Source organism: Varanus komodoensis, unplaced genomic scaffold, assembly GCF_004798865.1.
Source record: "Varanus komodoensis strain SLA01 unplaced genomic scaffold, ASM479886v1 scaffold22, whole genome shotgun sequence".
NCBI lineage: Eukaryota > Metazoa > Chordata > Lepidosauria > Squamata > Varanidae > Varanus > Varanus komodoensis.
The window spans coordinates 5,811,092-5,838,071 of NW_025335606.1; the positions used below are offsets into that span (position 1 = coordinate 5,811,092).

General features: G+C 43.8%; 1 protein-coding gene across 1 annotated transcript; it reads left to right on the top strand.

Annotated features, from left to right (window-relative positions):
• The first annotated feature begins 866 nt into the window (after nt 1-866).
• On the top strand, nt 867-26,979 carry LOC123024141 (elongation factor 2-like). Its single transcript, XM_044431532.1, has 15 exons — nt 867-1,020; nt 6,356-6,570; nt 8,322-8,503; nt 13,900-14,111; nt 14,885-15,066; nt 15,432-15,537; nt 16,401-16,514; nt 17,175-17,313; nt 17,767-17,962; nt 18,290-18,548; nt 20,892-20,999; nt 22,215-22,568; nt 23,070-23,252; nt 25,481-25,613; nt 26,604-26,979. Exons 1-15 carry the CDS (start codon nt 1,018-1,020, stop codon nt 26,795-26,797), a joined length of 2,580 nt encoding a protein of 859 aa, XP_044287467.1. The 5' UTR covers nt 867-1,017; the 3' UTR covers nt 26,798-26,979.
• The last annotated feature ends 1 nt before the right edge of the window (nt 26,980 follows it).

Below are 26,980 nucleotides of genomic sequence, written 5' to 3' on the forward strand. Positions count from 1 at the left end.
AGGCATGCAACTTCAAGATGGTTGGGGGATGCTGGGTGTTGTAGGCGTCTTTCCTGTCCAAAACAAGCACAGTATTGTGCTATTAATGATCTTCTGGGGTGTGTTTCTCTTAACATCAGAGGAGTCCAACTTTTCATCAGAGAAGGGCATTCCATTAGTGGGTAGGAAGAAAGACAAAAGGGATGGAACCAAAATAGCAAAAGACTATGCATATTTGAATTTACTGCCTGCAGTGTTATTTTAGGAGGGCCTATGGATGCTTTATTGTGTGTGTGTGTGTGTGGTGGGTTGCATAAAAGCTGGAAGACCACCCAAAACCAGGGAAAGGAACCTGTGAGAACTAGGTTTGGCCCCTGGGCCTGAGGTTTGCTTGCCTGCTTGACATGCAAGTTTGCACCTTGGCTGCAAACCATGTCCGAGCCAACTTTGCTGGGTTTGCTTTCCTACCTGGGTCACCTCTGCTTTCAGCGGAACGGAGCGTGGACCCTGACTCCTGCCCTGACGTCCTGCCTTGGCTGCATCATTGCAGCAAGTGCTGCCATCTGCATGTGCAGAGATAGGATAACGGTAGCTTTTCTTCTTCTTTTTTTGCAGGTTTCTTCTCTCCTGTATTTCATCTGTTTTTATGGATTTGCTTTGTTGCAGGACAACGTGAAAGAATTTCTACTAAGCGCATGAGTGAGGAGATGCAAAGCAGGAACGCGCCCTGGCAGAGAAACAAGTTCCGGGAGGACTACGCCGCCGCCATGGCAACGCCAAGCTCCACCCTCTTCCGCGACCCCCTTGCCTACCCTTCCTCACTGAGCCGAGTTGTGAGGCCACAAATCATAGACGCCGCTCGGAAGGCTAGAAGGCCTCCTCCTCCGCGCGCTCTAGGCCTCCGAAGCGTCCGCTCTAGGAGCCCTCCAGTCGGTGGTTCTTCGCCTTTTTCTCCCGGCTGACCGTCGTCCCCGGTCTTGGCTGAGCGGCGGCGAAACCGGGGCGGGGGAGCGGAAATATCCAGAGCCATCCGCCAAAATGGTGAGCGGTTCGCCGGGGGGGAAGAGTCGATACCCCGAGGGGGGCCTGCCGACGACCGGTCCGCGCCCCCATTTTGTGACGCAGGCGTCTTTCGTTTCGCCCCGACCCCTTCTTTCCTCACGACCCCTCGCCCGCAGCGCCCATGTTCAGAGCCGTGGCTTCCTTCGCCCCCTCTGCCTAGGCCCTTTGTATAGGCACCTGTCAGGAAGGGGGCCGTGACAGCTGCCCGCAAAACCGGGGTGTGTGGGAGAGGCCTAATTGGCTGTGGGGAGGGGTGGCAGGACCCTCTCTCATTTTGGGGTCCGCTTACGTCACCTAAACGGCATGGCAGCGTGTCGGGGTGCGTGTCCCCCTGCCTTCTTCTGCATAATGGGTAGAGCCCATAAAGGCCATAGCGGTAGGTCGATAATGGTGCGAAGTTAGATATAGAGTTTACCTCTGACATCATCTCTATGGGGTAGGGGCTGTGGGCTGAATTATAAAAACGTTGCTGGGAAAAACCCTGCCTTAAAAACTGTCGAGATAATCCAGACCTGTAAAGAACAGTGATAAATGAAATGCTTATAGCCCTGTAAGCTGTCCTGGTTATGTTTTTCCAAAGCCTTGCTGAGGATTTGACACTATTGTGTAACCATCCTTTTCTTCCCCCCCAAAAAGATCTCTTCGCCTCACATTATCTAATGGTTTGTTGTTTTGTTAAAGTGGGTTCCTGTAAAAGAGTGGAGGTGGAACGCCATTCCGCTTCTATCCATATCTGTTGTCTGGATCACAAAGACTGATTTATTTCTTTTTGTCCAGATCATTTTTTTAAAGAAATGAGAGGCTATTGTTAATCTTGACAATATATTCTAAATGCTTTCTCAAAGGTGGAAATTTGTTTTCCTCAGTTGTTCAGCTGGCAAAGGTGTTATGTGTTCATGTACACTCCTCACTATTGTGTGATAAATGCTGAATTTTGCTTGATGCCCCAGAATCCAGTGAAACTGCCCAAGGTTATTTAAAGAGTAACAGAATCTGAGACAGTGAAATAAAAGAAGAAAGCATTTTAAGAATAATATCTCAATTGCTGTTCGTTTGTGTTGATTTTGTACTTTGCCCTGTAACGATCCGTTATGTCTTTGAGGTGAGCATCTGTATACCGCAGCATGCACTGCAAGAGTGTGTGTGGGGGTGAATGTGTTTATTTGTTGGCTCGCTTCCATTTCTGGCTTTAAATAGCAGCAGAATCAAGCTAGAATGTTTAAAGAAACACATCCACAATTCCATTTTCTTCATCAAGAAGGTAACTTGAGAGATGCCATCCTGTGATAATTGAGCATACTCTGTATAGCAGATTTTAAGTGGTCTAAGTGCTTCATGTACATTTCAGTAGTCCTTGCAACAAACCTGTAAAGTAGGCCAGTATTAAGTTCCTTGGAAGGGAAGGGTGTTGAGGCTGAGAGAAAATGGCTTGCCAGAGGCTGCAGAAATGTTGTGCCTGAGGTAAGATATGGATCAGGGATTTCTTGGCTTATGCTCTTGCAGTTCAGTATGCCCACCTGAGCTTTACTGGACTTACTGCCCAATAAATTTGTACAGGATTACTGCTGTAATGCTGTACCACTACCTGCTGGGTTTTTTTATGGAAAGCTTTACCTTATAAATCTACCTTGTTGGTTTTTGGACCACGGTTGATTATGTGACAGGGTGCTTCCAGGCAGATTTTTTTTTTAACGTTAGACATGCTGATTTGGCTTATGTGATGTGGACAACCATTGAGAGCCAGGAGGTGGGTGGGCTGTGCTGGTGCCCTTAATGATTGCTGTTAATCCAAACAGTTGCCAATATTTTTACATATGTCACTCCTCACGAGCTTGGCAGGCCCCCAGCTTTTTCTAGGAGCGTCAAAAGAGAAAGATGGAGGAAGGTAAACCTATGAAGAGATGAAACAAATAGGAAGACATGCCACTTTTAAAAGGAGAAGTGGGTGCTATCTAATAAGGATGGAATTAAATGTGGGTCCAAGTGTCCAAGCTGAACCCTTGCAGCTTATTTCTGTATTGGCAAGGGGAAGGAAACTGTTGCTGTTTATCTGTTGAACTACAACTTCCAGCAGCCCCAGCCAGCATGAGCAATGTTTAGGGATGATGGGGGTTGTAGACTGGCTTGATCCGGAGGGCTTAATCTGACTTCTGCCATGTAGATTGTTGGTTGCTTGGGGGTGCATCACATGGTAGATCCTGGAGAGCCAGAGGTTTGGATCAGGCTGCAATCCTATTACCACAACAGAAAATGGATAGTTAAATTGCAAATCAAACATGATTTTACAAAGTTCTGAAACTTGCTGTAGCCAATCGGAAGCAATGTTAGAAGAGAAGGGGCAACATTCACAACTGAGAGCTGCAGATCCAGCCTTTTTCTTGGAACTGTGAGGTTGTAGAGTTAAGGTACAGTTAAACTATGATTTGTCAGGGAAATAGAGGAATCTGTACCTCTATATGGCCCAGTTTAGAGTTAGTGAGCTGAGCTGGCATGCTGCACCATCATTTCTGCTACAAGTGGCTGTGGTTAAATAAGTCAGGGTTGCCTGTCCCTGGTTGTTTAGTAACCCAAACCTCAAGGTCGTCTCTCCCCTGACAAACCACAGAAAAAAATCCATGGAGTTTTGAGTTGTTTCTCTTCCTTGTTAGAAAAAAAGAGACAAGCCAGAGGTGCAGATACAGTTTCAAGTGTTAAACTCTGCATTATACTACCTGCTTGGTGGTAAAACTGATTTACTAGGGCAGTATTAAGCATTTTGGTGCTGAGGTTTTGGAGATTCCTAGGCCCTGTTGGGCTGAAGCCAGCAGAGTAGGAGCAGCAGATGAGGTGACCTTTGTTTTGTCCTCCTATATGGATGGGATTTTTAGTCCATCTGGGAAGGCACTTTGGTGTGTAAAAGGAAGAAGGCAATGGAACCCGGCTTTCTGGTTTCCTCTCCTCTCTACTTGGTCCCTTTCCCTCTCCAAGATTGCTTTTCTGACCTAGAAGGAGCAGCCAGCATGGTTTGATCTCCCTTGGCTGAGGGGGATCAGGGTTGGATCTCTGACTCTCCTTTCTGAGGCCAGGACCTCCTTTAGCCAAGGGCAGGTCTTCATGACCTTTGGGATGTTTGACCAGGAAACATAGGATTACTCTCTTAAATAATGAGTAAAATAGCATTGTATTTTATATCTGGCTATCTTTTAAGTTGCTTGCTCAGAGATATATAGACTTGGGTGAGAAATAGGAAATGGGAGGGCATTTTTTTCCTGATGCCTTTAAAAAAAGTGGGAAAAATGAATATTTGGGAGAAAAATGGAAAACAAAGTGTCCAAAAATGTCCCTCTCTGTTACAATGTGAAATGCTTTTTTAATGTAGTATGTTTTTCCTGCAGTTTACACTCTCAAAATTGTTTCTAATGAGATGGTTCCTAAGAAATTACAAGCCCTGCATTTTGAAAACATGTGCAACTCAAAGCCACTCCCCAAAAAAGAATTGAGAACGGGAAATGTTTTGAGTGAGGGATCCTTGCTTACAGCGTCATATTCAGAAAGTCATGCACAGTCTTGTAGGCCGTGGATCATGAATCTGTAGGCAGGCTTGATGGCCTCTCACTTTTTCATTCCCCCCCCCTTTCCCACATTGTGCACCTGCCTTTGCCAATGTACCCTGCCCTAAGGTCAAGCCCAAATATGGTCTTTGTGGTCTTGGAATACATCTGAAGCGGGACTCAGTTACCAAGAAAAGTTCTGCACTGCACTTCAGTTTGGAGCCGAGCACCTTCAAAGCTCAAGTGTTACTGTGCGGATGATCCCAATCCTCACGCTTTGAGGATGGCACGAGCGTATCCTGGCCTTGCCAGGCTTCCTGCTTGCCATTGTAACTGTAGCAAATTAATATGGAGACCTCTTGTTAATATTTGTAATTTTTATTTTTATAAGTAAAAGAAAAAGAAACATGCTGAAGTAACATAGAGAAGAAAGAAAAAGATACCAAGGGACCTTACACAAAAATTACACATAGCACTAAGTGCGAGAAGTTAAATAAAGGTCAATAATTATTACTACTTTCATCAATTATGTAACAACAGTTTTAACTTAATACTACTTCCACAAACACACCAGCAATTAATAATTTATTTTTTCCATTTTCCCCAGATAAAATATCATAATAAAAAAGTTAGATTCATAAATCAGTTATATTAATTTGATTATTGTATACACTTTCTGTGGGTTATTACTTTTTGATGATGCAAATAAATGGAATTTTGCAGCATCAATGTCTCTTACTTCAGCTCTTCACCTCAATAGTGCAGTAGATTCAAGCTGGTCATTTAACTGCTGTTTTTTTCATTATGCTCAAACATTCCAGCATTCCACCTGTGTAGGTGGCAGCTTAATTTTTAAAATTTATGGTGGCTTCATTTGTTAGTGAGAAGCTGCTTACCTCTCAATGCTATAACTATAGGCATTACTGAGCAGGAATATAAGCAGCTATTAGTGGCAGTTCACCATTTTAATTGCATTTAAAAAAAATAGACTGTGAGCTGATGCTGGCTTCCAAGATAGAAGCGAGAGATAATGCTTTGATGAATTGTTCGCATCATAGATACTTGACCGAACAGGGATTGATTTTACAAAATGCATTAGTCTTTTAAATTTCATTGTATCAGAGTAAATTCTAAGTAAGGGCATGGGCCTGTCAGGATTCCTGTGAGCCCCTGAATTGGGTGCTTATGGGCATCCCATGCAGAGCATGGAAAGTCGATATTTATCTTACTGCCCTGCTGCTCCATATATTTGCTAGATGGGATTTTTTTTTTTTTTTTGCCTTTCTACCTAGAGTGTCTCAGAGAGGGAAGGAAGTTGAAGCAGCTTCAGGATATCTCATACCTTTACCTTCCCACCTTCCAGAATGCCCCCTCAACCCCCTCGAGGGAGGTTTTCCTGACCTCAACAGCTGGTGCATTTCTCTGCCTGCTATAGAGGAGCAGAACTCCAGTTTCCAGCTCTTCGGTTGGAGGGCAGTGTTCGAACTTGCATCTGGGAATCCGGAAAAACCCTTGGCTCCTCAAAGGCTATCTGGCACCATACCAAAGGCTGTTGTTCCCCAGTTTGCTTTGATAACTAGCACAAGGATCAAAATCGTTGATGTGACAATGGGATTGCACTAGGTTTCTTATAAAAATAACAAACCCAGCTATCTGACTTATTGGGTACCCTGCTCTAATGCTATGAAAACCAGATGGGGCAATGTTTAGTGTGAAACATGCGTGCAATTTCTGTTGCTTTCTTAGTGGAAAAGGCCTGAGCTCTGATTGTTCTCTTCATTTAGGTGAATTTCACAGTAGACCAGATCCGAGCGATCATGGACAAAAAGTCCAACATCAGGAACATGTCTGTGATTGCTCATGTTGACCATGGCAAGTCTACGCTTACAGATTCATTAGTCTGTAAAGCTGGAATCATCGCTTCAGCTAGAGCTGGTGAAACACGATTTACTGACACACGAAAAGATGAGCAGGAAAGATGTATCACTATCAAATCTACGTGAGTATCGTTAACACCATGTTTAACCTTTTTGGCTAACTCACAAGCCAGTCACAAACAAGACAAGATGTTTTAAGACAATGGGATTGAATTAGGTTTATTTTAAATACTTCTTTTTAATTGATTTATGGATCAAATGATTTGCCTGGGTGAAATAGCTCAGAGATGCCAAATTCCCTGCCTACAGTTGGTTACATGAAGTAACTGTTTTATGTTTTTGAAGCTATTCAAGGGCTGAGTTCAAAGAGGTTGCAATGTCTGTCTGTTGCAACAAAAGCAGTGGAGTGTTGTTATTTGAAGATTGCAGATTTATTGTAGCATAAGCTATCATGAACTATAATCTTTATCAGAGATGATGCACACTTATTCAGGAGTAAAAGCTACTTCTTCCTTGGCCTTGCTTTCCAATAGATGTGCGTAAGATTTACTTTTCGCAATTCAGTAATACTTTGATGCTCACCAACCTGCCTTGTTTAATTTGGGCCTTTTATATTTTAATATTGATATCTCACCTTTGGGTCTCACAGCAGGTTACAAAATTTCTGCAAAGTAATGACAATTCAAAAACTTCATATTTAACTTCTTGTGAATAAGAAGAAATGAAAAGCATTTAAACAAAATTCCATTGACTACAAGGAATTTAAAGTCCACTTAACAAGCAGATTTGCATTACTGAATTTAATTGATTGTGAACCAGAAAAATTGTGGACTGATGCCAGAAATATTAGGGAAGAATGCAAAAAGACAATTCCTGTAGCAAAAGTGGGGGCAGGGGGAGCCTAGATGGATAAGAACCACAGCTGCAAAGTACAGGCAAAAAGCAAAAGGTGAAATAGGGTCAGAATCTTGATTGCAACTTCTCAGCACCTGTCATGTAGAGTCAAAAAGAACAATTACAATGGCCAGTGCAAATAAATAGAAGAAAACATCAATAGAGAAGAAGAAAAAAAGACCTCTTCCAGAAGATCCAAGACATTCATACATCGATTAGGAATGTTGAAAGACGAACAGGAGCATGCTATCTGATTAGGAGAAAATAAAGATAAGGTAGGAACAATAGAAGAATTATACTGATGGATTTGAAAAATAGTGATGGAGGAGAGCTTTATGAATATCCTGGACTGACTGACAAACAAGTATCCTAGATCAAGTCAAGCCAGAATTTGCCCTGGAAGCAAAAATGGTGAAACTGAAGCTACTTTGGGCACATCATGGTAAGGAGAAAACAATCATGCTGGAGAAGAGTTGAAGAAAAAGGGGAAGGCCAGCTATGAGAGGGGTCAATTCCAGAAAGGAAGCCTTAGCCTAGAATTTACACGATCTGACCAGGGCTGCCAGGAGCAGGGCATTTTGGAAGGGATTCATTCAAAGGGCCACCATACACTGAAGACTTAACAGCACATAACAAAAATGCAAAACTCCTAAAAAGGGGAGGCTTGATTGCCCCCTAAGATCCTATAAGGGTGTTTGCTAGGTGTACCTTCTCTGGGAGAGAATTCCAAAAGGAGAGTGCCACTACTTCTGAGAGAACCTGAGATAGGGCCCCTAACATTTGCCCTCTAAAAAATGAAGGGACTCTAAGCAGTATCTTCTTAGCTCTTCTTAAAGCATACAGGGAAGCACACAGTACTTAAAGCATAGTACTAAGCACATAATACTTGCCTCTAGCTGTAGTATGGAGTGCACAAACATTTTTAATAAACAAAGGTTAAATGTATTTTGGGAAAACTCTTCATTTTTCTCTTTTGTAGGGCTATTTCTCTCTATTATGAACTCTCAGAAAATGATTTGGCCTTTATCAAGCAGTCCAAAGATGGCTCTGGATTTCTCATTAATCTAATTGACTCCCCTGGTCATGTGGATTTCTCCTCTGAAGTCACTGCCGCGCTTCGTGTCACTGACGGTGCTCTTGTCGTCGTTGACTGTGTTTCGGGTAGGTGGACGTAAAACTGAGGAAGATAAGTTGCTTCATGTAAATGTCGCTCTCTCGAGTGGTCATCTGTGTATAACATATATGGGCTGTGTGCCTCATGGAGCCTTGGCTTGGGAAAGTTCTCTCGCTGAGGAATTCAGGTATGACCTCTTTCCCACTGTCTTGACGTGCATGTTCTAGCAGGTTCCTGCCTGTTCCTTCAGTTTTCAGAGACTGCCTGTTATGGCTTCAGAACCGAGAGGGACACTCAGGATTAACACTGAGCTAGACCCTGAAGTGGGGCTGCTGGGTGGGCCGTACAAGTGTGTGGATGACCACTCAAAGAACTGTGGGTACAGGTGAGCAACCCTCCTCCTCTGCGCATCACACACATGGGCAAATAGCAAACTGACTTACCGGAGGAGGGTGAAGAAAGGGCTAGGCAGCTGAAACAACAATCTGGAAAGTCTGCCCATCCAGTACATGCCTCCAGCACTGCACCAATAGATTGGATCATTGTGTTGGGGATCAGCATAGGGTCTTCCTTGTTCACACAAAGGCTGAGTTCCAGAGAAAGAGGGAGCATACTTGCAATCATCTTTTGGAGGCTCCACTTTGAGGAATTGATATCAGCCAGTTGTAGAAGAGTGTGAAGAAGAGTGCATGCCATGAGGACAAAGTCTGTAAACACCCTTGGAAACATGGCCAAGCCCAAAGAACAGGTTATGCGATTGGTATGCATTTTGCTTCATGCTCAGGTGAAGAAATTGCTGTCTGTCTGTATTGCAACGTGGATATATGCATCTCTGAGATCAAGTTGATGCAAACTAGTCACCTTGATGCAGAAGAGGTTAAAAGGATAGCATATGGTCATGTAAAACTTCTGTGGGGTAATAGAGAGGTGTACTCCTTGCAAATCCATGTAGCTGGTGAGTGGGAGCAGGTTCGATCACCCTTTTCTTCAAAGAGGAGGCTATTGTTTCCTGCAGCATTTCCAAAGATGGTATGATGTGGGTGCCAGTGAGAGGCAGCATGATGTTAAATTTGTTCCTGTACCCCCCTCTGGATGATCCTCAGGACCAGGGTGTCTGTAGTTACGGCTGCCCACACACAGTGAAAAAGTGGGATGCAAGAGATGAGGAGGCAGGCAGGCAGAAATGGATAAGAAGAGTAGAATTAATGTGGAATTACTACTTGCTCCCTTTCCCTTAGACGCCCAGTGTTGAGATGGATGCTATATTTTTGGTGCCAAAGGAATGTGTGAGCCAAATTGTCAGTCACCTTGCTATCTAAGGTGGAACGGTGGAGGCTGACAGGACCACTGGCATTGTTGGAATGGCTGCTGGGGAGGGAAGTGGTCCAAACCTATTTCCTTGCTGTGGTCTTTGCCTGCTGGGCCAAATCCACAACATCATCAGTCTTAGAGTTAAAGAACCCTTCCCCATCAAAGAAAAGTTCCTCTGTGACCGAGCTTCCTGGGAAGGCCCTGATGATTGCAACTGCACATGACTTCTCCACCATGGCCTTAGCATTACAGTCAGCCTGTTGATGTGCCATGTTTATTTGCTCCCTTGACAGCTTCAGAACTTCTGCCTGAGCCATCCCGGCCAATTCATGATGGTTGTCAGAGAGGTAGTCACAAAGTGAGGTCCATTTTTCCCCTCAAAAACAATTGGTATTTTGCCATGTTGCTTCATAGTTGGCAACTTGGAGGCCCAGAACTACTTCAGAGTGGACTCTTCATCCCATCAGATCAAAGCACCTGCTTTTGTTGACTGGAGAGGAATAGTGCTTTCTTGAACAGACTCAACCATAAGGGAATTAGGCAGTAGGTGAGAAAAAGAAACATTGTGTCCTGCTCCTGAACTTTATGCATGCTCACTTGAGTTGGGAATTACAGAAGTGTGTGCTTTTCGGGAATGTTGGACTGTTTGAAGAGGACTGGGCAGGAAATGAATGGCTGCTAGTCCCATCACTTCTGCTTACACTGCATCAGAGACTGGGTCTCTAGCCCTTGAGATCAGCTCTTGAGTCTTTTAGCTTAGCGACTGAGCCATTCAAAGGACCTTCTCTGATGGGGAGGCGGAATCATTTAAGCCAACTGCTGCATTTGGTGAGGAGATGGAAGGAACTGGTGATGGCAAGGAGGAGGACTCAGACTGATTTTCTTCTGCCAAAGAGTGTGGAGACGTGCCCCAACCTGGCACACAGGCCCACTCTGTACTCCCTCAGGGAGAAGAGGAGATGGTGGAGCTGTCATTCATCAGTGTTCTCCCTCTCTCAAGAGCTGGTCCTCACAGGCAGGATGTCAGGTCTGGATAGCATGGGTTGTACAGCTCTAGGTAACAGGATTGGTGGAAGAAGCAAGTCCTTCTGCACGTTAAATCTGCCAAAGGATGCTGATGGTTCAGCGAGTACCATGGTGAAACCTCTCTTCAGTGTCTGGGCTGCTCTGTGGACGTCTGAATTGCCAGGCATTCCAGTAATATGGCGGGAGTGTCACCTGGACTGCCTCTCCCAATCCAAAGGAGGAGGTTGTGACTGGTCTTGAGGGATGTACTGAGGACCATTCATCCCTGCTTGCCATGAGTTCATAGACCTGAGGGAGAAGCACACCAGACCTGAAGGAGAGTGAGCACCCAGCAGCAGGTCTTGGTCTTGAGGTAAAGATGGGGCTCAAATCTCCCTGCAAGACTGATGCAGTTGAGATAGGCTCTTCTGTCGCTTGCAATGCCAAAATGGCTATTTGGTGAGTCTGTCATTAAAGGAGGAGCAGCACTGGTTTTGGTACCAGGGAGTTCCATGACCTCTGTGAGTCCTACCCTGCTGCTCTTTCTTTTGAGGGCTCAGCCTTGATGCTTTGGTTTTCCTGGTCAAGTATTTTTAGCAACAGTGAGTGCCAGAGATCCCCCAGCTGCTGGAGTGTCAGGGCCTATAGTTGAGATGAGGCTGTTTTCAAAGGCAAGGGTTCTTGTGCAGAAGCTGACATCAGTGGAGGTGGGTGAGGCTGATAGTCCAAGGCCTGCAGCTGTTCAGCTGCTTCCAAGGCCCGCTTCTACAGCACCACCCAAACCCTGTTGAGTAGGTGTCTTCTGTTTCCTAAAAACCTGACCATGCAGGCAAATATCCGCAATGTGCCCTCTCCCTGGCAGAACAGGCATTAAGAGTGCCTGTCACTCTGGGAAAGTTTTCTGCTGCACCTCACACACACAGTAAGGTTCTAATAGTCATAGTCCTCTCTGGCACCCTCACAAAGTAAAATGAAAACATCAGTCAAATCAGAAAGATGGAGAAATTACAAAAGAGATGAAACAAGGTGGAATCAGCATAAAAACCTGAGCTGCAATACTTTGTCAAGGCAGAAAGCAAGCTCCTCACAGAACAAAGCTCCTTCACAAATGTAGTTGAAGAGGAACAAAAGGGACAGGTGGGAATCCAGTAAGGGCAGGTATACCCTGATGGTTATGTGGGAGGTCCCAACTAAATTCCTCAGCTGCAGAGGTGAGGCTCCATGCAGATGCAGATGCAGAGACACTGTGTGTGATACAAAGAGGCTAACTGCATATGAGGTGTCACTTTATGGGAGGCAGCTGGGAAATGCCAGCATGGCCTTTGGAGAACAGGAGTCCGTGTGGCAGGACTCCACAGTCCGGCTTGCCGTGGTAAGTACTCCGTGGCTTGAGTCATGTGACGATGAGTGGCAGCCCTTCTTTTAAGCTTGGGACTGGGGAAGCGAACAGAGAATCGACTCTGATCGTGCACAGACCTGGCTCACATGTAATGGTAAGCCCTAGTTTATTCAACCCATGATTTATTCAACACAAGGTTTCTTGGCTTCTCCAGGGTTTGTCTGGCAGAGGATTGAAAAAACAGTGGTTTGTTTTTTCAGTCTTGAGATTCTTTGTTTCTCTCCTTTGCCTGTGCCATCCCTGAATGCCAGATGCCATGTATTATTTATTATATTTATATCCCACCTTTCTTCTAAGAAGCAATCTGAGGGGACTTGCATAATCCTCATCTACCTGTTTATCCTTCCAACAGCCCTGTGAGGTAGGTGAGGCTGAGCGTCAGTGACTGGCTTAAAGACACTTGGAGAGTTTCATGACCAAGTGCTGCTGGCTGAGTGGGGACTAGAGCTTGGTTCTCCTAAGTCTCAATCTAGCACTAACTAGTACACAACACTGCCTCTTCTGTATTGCTCATGTTGAGTGACTGGTTTTGTCATTCTTGCCAGCTGGTGAAATAACCCATGAAAAACCACAGTTCTGGGTTTACTCATAACATCCCGTCACTTAAGTGACACAGGGTTCACAACCCAAAGCAATGTGGTTGGGTTTGCAAATCATGGCAACTCAGAATTTAACAGCCTGTGGGTTACATAAACCATGGGTTAATATTAGATGTGAGTCAGGCTGAGTTTCAGAGACACAGAATGATGTTGGGGGGAATTTCAGCCCCCAGAACCAAACAACCACAGATTTGTTTAGTTGGATAGGAAGGCAGGTCAAAATCTGTGGATTCCCGTCTTGTTTCTCTACACCATGAAGAGTGTGGAGGGACAAAACTTAGAATTGTGCTATTTAGGTGGGTTCCAGTTACAAGTATGCCAGAAGTTGGAACTAATTATGTGACCTGTGGCTGATAATGTTTGCTCCACAAATTAATACTATGAGTTGTTGATTCAGATTCTGCATTGTGCCTATTATCAAAATCCTCCTGGGCTGTGAAACTCACTGGATAGCCTTGGACGAAGTCACTTACCCATATCATCATGGGCCTAAAATGCTCCTGTGAACTCTTTGGAAAAACGGTTGGATATAACATTGATGAAGCAATTTTAATAATTATGTGGGTTTATGCAAAGATCCTTTACAACTTGGCTTTTCAACCTTGATATTTTTTCCTTTTTCAGTTAGCAGGATTCTAACTTTTGTAGCTGTGAAGATATTCTTCAAAATATGTGGTCAATGTCTGATGACCACTTTAGAGCAGGATATGCTGGTATGGCTCCCCAGAATTTCTTGTATTTGGGGTGTCATAATAAGTGATGTGAATTGATCACATGCATATTTGCTTGATTTATGCAGAGTGCAGGATTGTAGCAGCGCACATGCCACTCTGCTTGAAGCTTCAATATTATAGGAGGCAAGCACGGATGCTGCAGAAGTCCGTATTAGTCCTGCTTTTATAAATGGTCCTAAAAGTATTATAGATGTGGTATATAAATCTTTTAAATGATTTTTGAAGTCACCTGTCATTCAGGCCATTGGGTAGTACATCATCTCAGTTTTTCTTCTCTTCGACCAAAAAAAGAGGGGGTGGTTCAGTGGAGCAGACCTTGGTACTATTAGTTCTGCTACCGCGGGTTTTCTCTGGAAGCAGTCTAGCAAACATGGGCCGTCAACTTTCTCCTCCAGGGGTTTGTGTGCAGACTGAGACGGTCCTTCGCCAGGCAATCGCTGAGCGAATCAAGCCCGTGCTAATGATGAACAAGATGGACCGTGCTTTGCTGGAACTGCAGCTGGACAGAGAAGAACTTTACCAGACCTTCCAGCGTATTGTGGAAAACGTTAATGTGATCATCTCTACTTACGGAGAGGGTGAAACTGGACCCATGGGTAATATTATGGTAAAGAGAACTTAACATTCTGATTGGAATGGATTTGAAAATGAATTTCATTGGTGGAGATGTATGTGTTACATCAAACTCTGCCACACAGAACGCAGTGCAGGTGGAATTTTGGGGGGCTTATCTGTGCAAATGATCCAGCCTGCTTATGAAAATCCCAGCTACCCTCTTCCTGCTCCTTGGCAGAGCACATGTATTACATGCAAGGGATCTCAGGATGACTCCTGGCACCCCCAGTTTGGTAATAAAAATGTCTCCAGCAGCAGGGCTGGGAAGGACATTCCATAGTCTGAGACCGTGGGATGCGGCTGCTGGTCAGAGTAGGAAGTGCTGGGCTGGTGGACTTTTGAGACACATGACATGAATCCCAGAAATGGCTTCCTGGGTAGGATCAGCCTTGCCTTGCCTTCCAGTGCCAATCAGATCAGCAAATAAGAGACAGACCTGCAGCACAAAGGACTTGTCAGTATTATCCTTTAAAGGACAAGCCAGGTTGTGTCTGCGATAGATTCAGACTTCGTTGACCTTTCCAACAATAGAACTTGGTGGGGGTGGAATACAGGGTCTGTTTTGCTGCTGTGGTGTGCTTCCATTTTTAAAGTTTTCCTTCCTGCCTGAGAGCCATTCAAGTACATGCTAGTCATTGTTAAAACAACTAAGTCTTAATTATGTTCATTTGGATATAAGCCTCATAGATTTCATGGGATGTACCTCCAGGAAAGTACGGTTAGGATTAGAGCCCTTGTAATAATGAACCTTCCTTTTGTTTGTAGATTGATCCAGTCATTGGGACCGTTGGCTTTGGCTCTGGCCTGCATGGTTGGGCTTTTACTCTTAAACAGTTTGCCGAGATGTATGTAGCCAAATTTGCTGCCAAGGGGGAAAAGGCGCAGCTGTCTGCGGCTGAGAGGGCCAAGAAAGTAGAAGAGATGATGAAAAAGCTATGGGGAGACAAGTGAGTATCTATACATAGCCAGGGAGTCAGTTTAGGGAATACCTACAAAAGGATGGGGTGTCCTTCATTCTCAACGTATCCGTCTGCACAAGTTTTGGTTGCGTCCCTTACTAAGTCAGGTTACATTATGTAAGAAAAATAGGCACTGGAAGCAATGACGTCTGTGTGACTGACAACTGAAACTGTATATTCGGCTTCTGGTTCTGTAGCTATGCAGACAGTGACAGTGGTCAGCTGGGTATCGCTGGGGACAAAGGGCTTTATGTGATAGAAGAATTGAGTTAGGTCCAAATAAATCTGCTAGCAGCTGTATCTTTTCCAGCTTCTGAGCAGGTTACAGTAAATTGCTCTCATGTTTAATGTAGGTATTTTGATCCAGCAAGTGGAAAATTCAGCAAATCAGCAACCAGCCCCGATGGAAAGAAATTGCCACGGACATTCTGCCAGCTCATCCTGGATCCCATTTTTAAGGTAAAACTAGGATTGAACAAATGTAAAATGTTATTTTCCCCTTGCACTGTGTTCGAACTAAACCAACAAATTGGTTTGTACAGCCAGGAACTGGTTTTGCAAAGTGCCAGTGTGGAATTAAATGTATTAAACTTTTAATACTTTGGTATTATCATTTTCAGCAATGCCAAGGCATGAAAAACTCAAGCCACTTATTACCAAGACGGTCCTGTAGGCTTGATAAAATTAGTCTGGACTAAACATTTTGAGTTTGCAGCTAAGCAACTCGGTTCTCTTTCTCCTCCTTAACTAGTTCTGCTTGGATTTAAAATGATTTATAGTCAAACCCAGAACTTAATCTGCCATAAAGCCTTTAGGACCAGGCATGACAAGTGTTACTCTGATAGAATGTCATTGCCCCGGTATTGTGTTCCTAGTAGGACAAGCAGAATGCAAAATCCCACAAGCATCTGTTGCAGTGGGCATGCCTAACATTCCTATAAGGGGTGCGAGTAGAGGGGGGGATGCTGTTGAGCAGTGTTGGGAAGAAAATCATGTGTAGCTTTTGGAGGAATTGTGTACTCAATAAAGTTGCCCCAAAATAGTTTCTGGCTTTTATAGTGCTATCCTGTGTATCTTACTCATAGGGAAGTTCCACTGAGTTCAGTCCAACATACTCCCAACTAAGTGGCTACAAGATTGCAAACCTAGAAGTCATGTAAGGTGCAGCCCTCTGTCTGTTTTGACTGGAAATGTCGCATAATTCCCAGCATTCTCCAGCCAGCCCTTAGAGGGGATTTTCCTTTGGCTTGTCTTTTAACCTATTCATATATATTCAGGTTGTTTGGCAAAAAAAATCTCTTTAACTGGCTTTTGCTGTTCAGGTCTTCGATGCTATTATGAACTTTAAGAAAGACGAGGCTTCCAAGTTGATAGAGAAATTGGACATCAAGCTGGATGCTGAAGATAGAGAAAAGGAGGGGAAGCCACTTCTCAAGGTGCCTTGAAGTAGTTTGGTTCTGTGGAGGAATAGCAACATTAGTCTATTATTAGTCTGACACCTTAAAAACCAACAGATTCAGTAGGACATATGCTACAGCCTCCTTCATCAGAGACAGGGAATGTTTTCCTGCGTTCCAAGGGTAAATGCATGCACATGTGTGTATTTGCTCAATATATGGTAGAGAGAAGAAATGTGCAAACTGTCCATTCAGAGGAGATAGAAATGCAGAAAGCACATTCAGTGATAATTACCTTCTTCACAGTGGATGTTTTCATTAGAGCTGTTGCCTGAAATTGTGTGTCTGTTCTTTTAGCATAACATTGGTAAGGAACATCTGCTTTGTATAAGTTTGTTATCACTTTTGGAAAAAATATACAAAACACACACAATAAAAACAAAACTCATAATCTACACAAATATAAAACAATACAAATTGTAAAATAATAATACAATAACAACATTTGAGTAGTAAGACTAGGAAGAGCCATAAGCAGAGACCCTGCGTTCCAGGGCCAGTGACATGTGTTCAACAAGATAGGCACGGGAGCAATAACATCACATTTCTGAGGAACTCAGTGCCATCCTTCCAGGGAAAAGAGGGGATTGCTCAGTAACTCTTAATGGGATTTCTAAAAGAGTTTTCAATGCTTCCAAGGCGGTCATGCGTCGCTGGTTGCCTGCTGGAGATGCCTTACTTCAGATGATCACCATCCACCTGCCCTCCCCTGTCACCGCACAGAAGTATCGCTGTGAACTTCTGTATGAGGGGCCACCCGACGATGAGGCAGCAATGGGTAAGCTAAGGGGCAAAAATGGGATCCTTTTGTAAGCGTCAGGAAGACTTGTGCTAATACAAGATTTGTGTCTTTCTGAGATGTTTCCCAAATGTCCCTTAACTGTATTGTTTCCATTTGGCAGAAGTTGGCTTCCTCTTTGCTGATGGCGTAGAAATATTTAATAATAAGGAGTGAGTCCTGATTGTGTGACAGGACTTGTGATGCTCAAATGCCCTCAGCTGAACCATGATAGATCTCTGTAAGCTGACCTCTGCCAAACTCTCTCTCTCTTTCATTTATGCATTTGGACAAAGCCAGCTTTTGTCTAGATAACCTTTATCTGATGGGTGAAGGCACTCGTACCCTAAAGCATATTTACATCATTAAAAAAAGCAACGATTAATGCAAGATCTAAAATGAATGTCAAGAACTGTATTTATGCCTCATCATTTCTGCCTTTTTTTGTTGCAGGTGTTAAGAACTGCGACCCAAAGGGCCCCTTGATGATGTATATCTCCAAAATGGTCCCCACCTCCGACAAGGGCCGTTTCTATGCCTTTGGGCGGGTGTTCTCTGGCATTGTGTCCACTGGCCAGAAAGTGCGAATAATGGGACCAAACTACACCCCAGGCAAGAAGGAAGATCTCTACCTAAAGCCCATTCAGAGGTAGATGGCGCTGGCTTTTCTTCCTTTGGAAACCGAGTGCATGCAAAGAAGCCACAGTTTTATGAACATCTTTTGTTGTATTGCGGGTGGCGGAGGCGGCGGTGATAGGAAGAAAAGCCATTTTTATTTTTTAAGTCTTGATTTCCCCTGTCTTTTTTGGGGAGATGGGCATATCAGTAGAACTGTTGTACCTGAAAAGTATGCTAGACAAACTAAAAAGGCAATTTTGGAGAATACCTTTTATGTGGAAAGGTTGATTGAAAAACAGTAACTTCTAGTAATAAGAACAGATACTCAAGGATTGTTACCCATCCTCTGTCTTTGTAGAACCATTTTGATGATGGGTCGTTATGTTGAGCCCATTGAGGATGTACCTTGTGGCAACATTGTTGGTCTAGTTGGTGTTGACCAGTTTTTGGTGAAGACGGGCACCATTACCACCTTTGAACATGCCCACAACATGAGAGTGATGAAATTTAGCGTTAGCCCAGTTGTGCGCGTGGCAGTTGAAGCAAAAAACCCTGCCGACCTACCAAAACTAGTGGAAGGTCTAAAGCGTCTCGCCAAGTCTGACCCTATGGTCCAGGTGAGTGTTAGCTGTACGTGTGCGACTTGGTAATGGTTTGCAGTGGCGCTCTGGTGGAAGAGGGAGCTGATCTCTGGTTTTCCTAACAACATTTGCAAGCATGCCATTCAGCTGCAGCAACTATAGGCTTGTTCCGAACTTGGTCAGAAATCTGTGAACCAAACAATCCAAAGCTTAACTTGGCCGCTCGGTTCCTTCCGGTTGAAGACCGAAATAAAACTCTTTGTGAAAGTGGGGTTGGGTGGAAAAAGAGTACAAGAACCTACCCAACCAGAGGCACTAGATATGTTGCTCTTGTTGATTGGTAAAGACGGAAGTCTTGAAAGGGTAAGAAGGGAGAGATGACATGGGCAACATGGAGTACTGCGGCCACAAAGAAAACTAGTAAAATGATGCAAAAACAAATGATCTGAGGAAAGTTTTATTGCCTATTATTATTACTATTATTATTATTATAAAAGCTGCCCATTAGCTACAAGTTGTCTGGGCAGCCATTGCAATATAAAATCAACAAATAACATTAATAAAATAATACAATTAAAATATAAATAAATAAATAAATATAATATAATATAATATATAATTAAATATATATCCATCCATCCATGCACTGGTATAATCTAGATGGTGCCAGAGATGTGCCAGAAAAGGAAGGTTTTGCCAAGCGCCTGATAGTCAATAAGGCAGGCTCCTGGCCAATCTCTGGCAATAGAATGTTACATAATTGGGTGCCACCACAGAAAAGGTTTTGCAGCCTCCCCCTTAACCTCCTTGGGGAGAGGAACTCATAGCAAGGCACCAGTCAGAATCTTAGACGATGGGCAGGAATGTATGGAGAAGGGTGTTCACTAAGATACTTTCCACAGTATGGTCTGAAGCTAAACAGGTCTGGTCAGTGCCTGGATAGATGGCTGCCTGGAAGCCTCACTCACACTGGCTTGAGCAACTTCATGGCAGAATGTTGAAATATAAATAGAATAAATAAGCAAATTGCTAAACCATCTTTTCTTGCTTAACTGCAGACTAAATGAACTTACTTAGCTACCCCTCAGTTGTAGAAAACCAACTTTACAGGTTTCTGGTGTAAAGAAGCTGTTCTTTCCAGGTTAGAGAGGCTTGAATTCAGTCAGAATTCGTAATTTAATTGCTGGATAGTTCCCCCTAAAGAACAAGGAACATCTTGGAAAATTTCGGGGGGGGGGGACTTCATTAATATACTTTATCCATAGTCATTGATTTTTACCTTGTTCACGAGCATAAGAACATCATGGACAGGATGATGGAAATTGCAGCTGCCTGGCTCTAACAATGTGTCAGAGGAAAATATAAATGCAAATGAAGTAACCCAACAGACCTGGAAGGAACTGTGTTTGAGGTTGTTCTGGCTGGTTGGAAATAGTGCATTGAAGAGTGGCTGCTTTCAGATAAAATGCTAAATTATGGTTTAATGATGTGAGAAAAAGAGTGAACCTTGGGCTTGCAGGGTCTTTGTGCCCCCCCCCCCCCGCGAATTGTAACAAGCCCCAATTTTCTGTTTTGTCCAAATATGCCAAACTATGTTTTTCAATCCATAAGTGAGGATGATCTGTGCAAACTATGGTTTTCAGTATTTGGTTGAAATCTCTCCTCATATATGGAAGAGGGGAGAGCATGAACACTTGCTGCTCACTACAGCCTGTTCTTATCACAAGAAACCATGGCTTGTGGCAACTTATTGCAGTTCATGTGGAGGTAGGAAAGAGAGCAAAGCAGCAACAAACAGAGGTACTTGTTCACTATATAGTTTTGCTCTTTTAAACACTTCTGTACTGTGAGCTTGGATTCTTAAATCTTAGGATGGCATTTTTTTTCTTGAAGCATTTAAATTGAAGCCTTCTTGATATTTCTCCCAGAGTGTCAATAAAAGGCTAGGCAAAAATTATAAACACACCAAAGAATATTTAGGCTTGATTTTAAACTGTGCTTTTGGGTTTGGGATTGCTTGTGCATTTTCAGCCTTAGTGTTTGTCTCCTATTCTGGTATGTGGTGGGTCTGCTTGAGCTGCAAGTTCAGTCATTAATGCAAAAGCCTCAGAGCTGCAGAGTTTCACTTGGCAGCACTCTGCATTTCACAGGTAGGTGTGTTGTTGGTAGATCATGCACGAAAGCCACAGCATAGCCCCAAAGGGCATTTTATTTCTCCATGATGATTCCTGCTCAGCCATTTTAGGAAAGCCTACGCTGAAGTCTTTCCAAAGCTGCTTTGCAGAAATGCATCGTGTTGCATAGTCTGAACTACCAGTTACAAATACGTGGCTGCATTGACATTTCGTAACTGCGCAATCTGCCTTTCCTGTTCTGTAGTGTATTATTGAGGAGTCTGGTGAGCACATCATCGCTGGAGCTGGAGAGCTGCATCTGGAAATTTGCCTCAAAGACCTGGAGGAGGACCATGCCTGCATTCCCATCAAGGTATGCCAGGCGACTTGCTGGTTGGGCAGGTTTGGAATAGGCAAATGCTGGGTGGACTGAAAGTGTTGGGGTGTGTGTTTTTTTAATTAAATACAAATAATGTCAAATAAATAATCCAAGAAACAACATATAGAAATGAAGCATCTTTATATGATTTATGCATGTAATTAGTTCAGCTTCTAGGGCTTGGATTGTGAGAATTTGGTGGTCTGGCTCTTGCTTCAAAGACTTTTATAGGAGAGAGCAAGGAGCAGAGTAAGCTTCTACAGTCCCAAGTATTCACCCTGATGGTGAGTTCTACTTACTGCCTTCTAGACAACTTCTGTGCCCTTGTGTAGCTCCCAGGGATTTCTGGGGTGTGGAGGGGTGCAAAGATTTTTCTTAAGGATACAAAAATACACTGGCCATTTTGCTGAGAAAAGTGCCCACCGTGCTCTGGCGAGAGCACAAAATCAGAGAACCCTTCCTCCCCACTGCTTTGGCACCTGGAGAAAGGTGAGAACTTTCTGTGGTGCCGAGTTCAGAAGTTTGGGAGAAAGACATGGGCTCTTCTTGAAAACTGTGCTGCTGTGGTTGCCACGAGTCGCCTTGCTGCTTTCAGAGAGTGGGGATAAGCAGCTCTCCCTCTCCTCTGCTGTAGAGGACACATGGCTCAATCCCCAGGCTTGTCTGGGGTCTCCAGTTTGGCATAATGGGAGGGAAGGGGAAAGGTCATGTCAGGAATGAATTATGGTTGGCTTCCCTCCTGTCCATTTTGGATTTCATAGTTTCATTGGCAACACGGTTCAGACTCAGAAAATGGCAATTGTACCTTAGTATTCCAAGAAATAAATCAAAGGCTTATCCAGAGGGCTAGCTGTTAACAGGCTCAGTCCTTTGTATTGCTTAGGCCTAGCTGAGGCAATAGCTGACTTCAGTCACTTAGATATTAGACCTGCAGTAAAACTTGCAACACACCAACTATAAATTTCACATTTGCTGGACCTGCCAGGCTGCCGTACATGAGCTAGTGAGCAAGGTGCCTCCTGTCCCCAAAGGCTACAGCTGCACCAGGAGGTCCTGTCTTTTGGGGAAGGGCTTTGATTTCTGAGTATGTGCAAGGCACTGAAAATTGAAATGTGGGTTGTTAAATAAGGACAAAAATTAGGTTGATTTTGGGATATAATGTATGTCAGTTATGGAACCTGAACTGGATTTACTTAATTGTATTTGCAGAAATCAGACCCAGTAGTATCTTATCGGGAGACAGTCTGTGAAGAGTCTAGCCAGATGTGCTTGTCCAAATCCCCCAACAAACACAACCGGCTGTACATGAAAGCCCGCCCCTTCCCTGATGGTTTGGCCGAAGATATAGACAAAGGAGATGTCAGCGCCCGTCAAGAGTTGAAGCAGCGTGCCCGGTATCTGGCTGAGAAGTATGAGTGGGACGTATCTGAAGCAAGGAAGATATGGTGCTTCGGTCCTGATGGGACAGGTCCCAATATTTTGGTTGACATTACCAAGGGTGTCCAGTATCTCAATGAAATCAAAGACAGCGTGGTGGCTGGATTCCAGTGGGCAACCAAAGAGGTGGGTCTGTCACAAAATTGACATTTAAGGTGGTATCTTGGAAAGTATTCTGTGAATAATGCAGATCTTGAGTTCAGTCTCCCCTCACTCATTTTTCAAAAAAGGAACTGGAGTCACAAGTTTGAGATAGTTCTGCTAATTAGCCAGTACTGAATTCGATGGACCCAGTAGACTGAATGACTAGAAGCCAGTTTCATAAGTTACACAATTCCCCACTAATAATGTTTAAATGTAGATATGAACTGACTTGCCCTGTGCAGCTTCATCTGCAGCTTCTCTGTGATTGCCATGTCAGTAGATGTTTGAATTTTGGATCATTAACAGCCTGTGCAATGGCAGGAAGATCCACCCCCCTCCTGTAATTGCACTAAGCTTTATTTCTACACAATAAGTTAACCAGCACTGTTGGCAAACTTCCTGCCAGGTAAATTCCAATAGTTTCCAAGCATCATCATACCAGAACCAATCTTTCCATTTTCACTTTGAGTGTTCTCCTTGCAGGGCGTTCTTTGTGAAGAAAATATGCGGGGTGTTCGCTTTGACATACATGATGTTACTCTTCATGCTGACGCTATCCATCGTGGTGGGGGCCAAATCATCCCAACCGCAAGGAGGGTCTTGTATGCCTCTACCCTGACAGCCCAGCCCCGACTGATGGAACCCATCTATCTTGTGGAGATTCAGGTATGTCGTTGGCTTCACGAGTGGGTAGCTGATGACTCTTCCTGGCATTTAGGGGCAAGATTGTCATTCCTTGTCCTATGACAGTGATGGTGAACCTTTTAGAGACTGAGTGCCCAAACTACAACCCAAAACCCACTTATTTATTGCAAAGTGCCAACACTGCAATAAAACCTGAATACTGAGGTTTTAGTTTAGAAAAAACAACTCATAGCCAGTCCAAGCAAAATATATATATATATATATATATATATATATATATATCCTTGGCAACGCACTGACCGGCCATGTGAAAGCTTGGATGAGTGGCAGCTAGAGTCGCGGCTCGTGACATCATTGCCTGGCGCTGCTACTCCTTTCCGAGCATGCACATGGCCCCTATGTGCGCGGTTACCCGATACTCAGCTGTTGGGGCAATGCTGCGGCAACTTGGCTCGCATGCCAACAGAGCGGGCTCTGCGTGCCCACTGTGGCATGCATGCCATAGGTTCGCCTAGGATTTCCTCACCACAGTGAATCGAACCCACTGAAATATTTCTATACTTCCAGTGGGGCTAGGACCAAAGCGTTGTCTTCAGCTCCATGGAATGGCCTCAGCTCCAAATCGCACAGCTTGCTTTATCCTAGGCCAGGGGTCAGCAACTCGTGGCTCCGGAGCCACATGTGGCTCTTTCATCCCTCTGCTGCGGCTCCCCGTTGCTCAAAATATGCATCACAACCGCCAATGTGCAACACCTGCTGGCACGTAATTTATTGAGCTTTTAGACCCCCGGTAGGCCAACCATGGATAAATCCAAGAAAAGTTTCAGAAGAAAACAGAACGTTTAATGGTACATGGGCAGATTCATTTGCTTTTGCTGCTGACCAGACTGGTTTACGAGTATGCTTAATATGTGGTAAGAAATTGGCAAACAACAAAAAGTTGAATGTTTGCTGAAAAACAGCCTTTGCTGAAAAATATCCGGATGGAGATGAGAGAAAAAAAGCCATTTCGGAACTAATGCAGAAGGTTGATCTGAGCAAAAATCATTTCAAGAAGTGGATCAAGTCTGCAAATTCAGCTGCATCTGCTAGTTTTGTGGCCGCTCAGGAAATAGTCAGGACGGGAAGCCGTTCACAGATGGAGATTATATAAAAGACTCATTCATCGATTTCATAAATGCAGCACACTATAGTTTTTTTATACATAGCATAAAGGTAAACAAATGATATATGCAGTGTTACCTTCATTTTAGATGTCAAAGGGGTTTTGTGGCTCCCGGTGTTTTCTGTGGGAAACGGGTCCAAATGGCTCTTTGAGTGTTAAGGTTGCCGACCCCTGTCCTAGGCCTTTAACAAGCATTTGCAGTGATGATGCTTGAACTTCACTGTCGGTCTTTCACATGTCCTCTGAACCCTTAAACAGGTACAGAGCAACAGGGCTTGAAAATATTTCCAGACACCTCCTTTCCATTTCCCATCAGGATGGGGTGGATGAGTAACACCAACCTTTAACTCTGCCACTCGAGCTGGTGTAGCTAATCCCATCCTCCCCGCTGGTTTCAGACAGGAAAAATTTGCCCAGCCACAAAGTTCCTGACTTGACTGGTTCAAGCTGACAGGGCTTTGGAAGTGGCAGATTTCTCCATCCGTGCTCCTTCAAAGTTCATCTTCTTGGTTATGTGATCTGGTCTTCCAGCAACGTAGGAAATCTTATTTTCTTTACAATTCTGTCAAGAATTTTGCAGCACAAAACTTAATGTGTCACATTTCATTCTTAACTTTTACCATGTCCATGTTTGATGTGAGAAACTAGATAGAAAACATTTTGACATTAACATTTGACATTCAGTTACTTTTTGTACAGGGTTATCTGGCCTACACTCCCTTTTAAAACATTTAGTGTCAAAATATCTGCCCCCAGGCTTATCTTTACAAAGTCTGACCTCCTTGATAAATGTTTCCACCCTCTTGTGTCTCTCTGATAGAATACTAAGTAACTGTTCCTTGCTGTTCAGTCATTTGGAAAAAATTATATTCTTCAGAGTGATAGTCTAATAAGATGAGGAATACGAGAAGCAATCAAAGAAAATGAAGTCTTTAATAGAGTGAATGCCTAATGGATAGATGTTATCCATGAAGTTTCTACGATGTAAATAATTTTGCAGCACAGAATTCAGAATATTTGCTTTTATATTGTGAGATGCAGGGCCTAAAAGTGAAGTGTAAGGAGCTGCTTTTCTTCTTCCTAGTGCCCAGAACAAGTAGTTGGAGGTATCTACGGTGTGCTCAATCGGAAGCGTGGCCATGTATTTGAAGAATCTCAAGTAGCTGGGACCCCGATGTTTGTGGTGAAAGCTTATCTGCCTGTCAATGAGTCCTTTGGTAAGAGACCTTTATGGACTTCATATGCTAGAAGCATGTCTCTAACTCTGGATTCAAACCATAGGGATTCCTGGTAGTTCTTCAGCTCCGCTTATTAGTTCCAAACCAGTCACTAGCCCCTGCCAGTCCAGCGATGATTTACTAGTTCAGGGAAAGGCCACTATGAATAGGAGAGTTGGCTTGTTCTCCATTGTTTGACAGGGCTAGTTGCATGGAACTAGGCACCCACCTTGTTGGTTGTTGACGCCTACCTTTAACCCCTGCTACCGTAGAACCGGGATAGTTCACAGCCTGCTTTTTTCTCTCTTTAAATGAGCATGCCAGTTAATGAACAGGGGCACTGATTCACAGTTTAGCAGCAGAATGCCAGCTGTGTGACTACCCTTGGCCAGTTCTTTCCACATCATTCTCTACTGGAAGTGAGTGCATCTGAAACCTTTCAATTTTGGAGGAGACCCAATAAACCCATCACAACTGTAGATCACTCCAGAATTTCAGGCAGAAGGGAGGGCAGTCCTTAAGGGCTTATAAACCAAACACATTTGCCCTCAGGTGAGTCACATTATGCATGTCAATGAAAACTGTATTGAGCCGTTAAAATGATGACACTTGGCATGCATAGCATTCAAAGACTCTTGGGGAAAAGCTGCTTTCTACTAGCTTAGGCAGGGAAAGTACCAATAGTGTAGAATACCACAAGATGAAGAATGGTACAGAAAGAGCGAAGAACAGAGATAAGGGATTGAAACAGAAACTAAATACAGTGCTTATTGTAGTAAGATGAGGAATGAAAGAAGTTACAAGGCTGGACTAGCAGCACCACAAAGGGGAAAAGAATAGTTTTCAAAACAGGTTAGAGCTCAAGCACAAAGCATGAAGAGTCAGGTCACGTGCAGGAATGCTGCTTAAGGTAAACTTGGCAAATATGGGTGAAAACTTTGGCTTGTTTCAATAGTTCCTACAGCTCATGGTTTCTTCTCTTTCCTCCAGGCTTCACAGCTGACTTGAGATCCAATACTGGTGGCCAGGCTTTTCCACAATGCGTCTTTGATCACTGGCAGGTTTTGCCTGGGGACCCTTATGATGCCAATTCACGTCCCTTCCAAGTTGTGGCTGAAACACGCAAACGCAAAGGCTTGAAAGAGGGTATTCCACCTCTGGACAACTTCCTAGATAAATTGTAACTGCAGCCTCATCCAGGTGAGGGTATTACAGTACCCAACTTCATCATGGAATTAGATTGCTTCACAAACCCAGGAAAGAAGTGGGAAACTGAACATACAAAGCCGAACAAAAACACAAACCAGCATCTAGCAATTATGTCGTGTTCACCCAGTGAGAAATAAAAGTATGTGTTATTGAACAAC